The sequence below is a fragment of the Cebus imitator genome, unplaced genomic scaffold (assembly GCF_001604975.1).
Source record: "Cebus imitator isolate Cc_AM_T3 unplaced genomic scaffold, Cebus_imitator-1.0 Scaffold15, whole genome shotgun sequence".
Lineage (NCBI taxonomy): Eukaryota > Metazoa > Chordata > Mammalia > Primates > Cebidae > Cebus > Cebus imitator.
Window position 1 is genome coordinate 11,012,800 of NW_016107330.1, and position 1,456 is coordinate 11,014,255.

The following is a 1,456-nucleotide window of genomic DNA, read 5'->3' on the forward strand; positions in this document are numbered from 1 at the left end:
AAAAAAAAAAAACTACATATGGAGACAAGAAAAGAAAAACATAACGAGGCAAAAAATAAAACCAACAAAAAAGGTTTATTCTTAGCTAAAAGTAATCCTTCTTCAGTATTTAATCTATCTCCTTTCTCAAGAAAAGGGAGCTAAAGGAAGTAATACATCTTGTTTTAAAGCCCAGGTCAATGGCTCATACCTGATGTCCACTCTAAGCTTAGGATAATACTGAGACACATATTTCCTGATGAGACTGTAGGAAGCTTCTTTAGGTTCACAAAGGCGAGTAAAGGCCAGTGGGAGGACATCCTCCAATTTTACTTGTGGTTCTGGATCCACTGCAGAGCTCCTATTCTGAAATGTAATATCAAAAATTATGATCATTACACAATATAAAGGTTTCTACATATAACTCAAGGGCTTTCCTTAGCTGATTAAACTTTTTACTTGAGAGCATTAAAAATACATATAAAAGCTGGGTGTGGTGGCTCACACCTGTAATCCCAGAACTTTGGGAGGCCAAGGTGATTGGATCACTTGAGGTCAGGAGTTCAAGACCAGCCTGGCCAACATGGTGAAACCCTCTCTCTACTAAAAATACAAAAATTAGCCAAGTGTGGTAGCGAGTGCTTGTAAGCCCAGCTACTTGGGAGGCTGAAGCACAAGAAATTCTTGAACCCAGGAGGTGGAAGTTGCAGTGAGCCAAGATGGAGCCACCATACTCCAGCCTAGATGACAGAGGAAGATTCCATCTCAAAAAAAACCAAAAAACAAAAAACAAAAAAAACAAAAGAAACGAAAAGAAAAAACAGCTGGGCGTAGTGGCTCATGCCTGTAATCCCAGCAATTCAGGAGACCAAGGAGGGGGGATCACCTGAGGTCATAAGTTTGAGGCCAGTATGGCCAAAATGGTGAAACCCTGTCTCTACTAAAAATATAAAATTAGCCAGGCATGGTGGCATGTGCCTGTAATCCTAGCTACTCATGAGGCTGAGGCAGGAGAATCACTTGAACACAGGAGGTGGAGGTTTCAGTGAACCAAGATTACGCCACTGCACCACAGCTTGGGCAACAAGAGTAAAACTCCATTCCAAAAATGAAATGTAGACTTTAAAGGTCCTAATTTATTTTTAGCCTTCAATAACAAAGAATGAAATACAAAGTAATACATATAGTTCATTTTGAAAGTGTTAAGAGGCCGGCCACCATGGCTCACGCCTGTAATCCCCGCACTTTGGGAGGCCGAGGCAGGCAGATCACAAGGTCAGGAGTTTGAGACCAGCCTGACCAACAGAGGAAGACCCCGTCTCTACTAAAAACACAAAAATTAGCTGGGCGTGGTGGCATGTGCCTGTAATCCCAGCTACTCAGGAGGCTGAGGCAGGAGAATTGTTTGACCTGAAAGGCGCAGGCTGCAGTGAGCTGAGATCACATCATTGTACTCCAGCCTGGGTGACAGAGCAAG

At 42.7% G+C, this 1,456-nt stretch overlaps 1 protein-coding gene across 6 annotated transcripts in view; it reads right to left on the bottom strand.

The window, feature by feature from the left end:
* The window catches only part of HP1BP3 (heterochromatin protein 1 binding protein 3), a 38,023-nt gene that overhangs the window by 14,158 nt on the left and 22,409 nt on the right, over positions 1–1,456 (bottom strand). For all 6 annotated transcript variants that reach the window (XR_005196545.1, XM_037730527.1, XM_017503228.2 and 3 more), the window contains one exon: positions 191–345. Coding sequence is in view for 5 of the 6 variants with exons in the window: in XM_037730527.1 (XP_037586455.1) it covers positions 191–345 (155 nt within the window). In the remaining variant the exon portion in view is untranslated. The remainder of the gene's footprint in view (positions 1–190; positions 346–1,456) is intronic.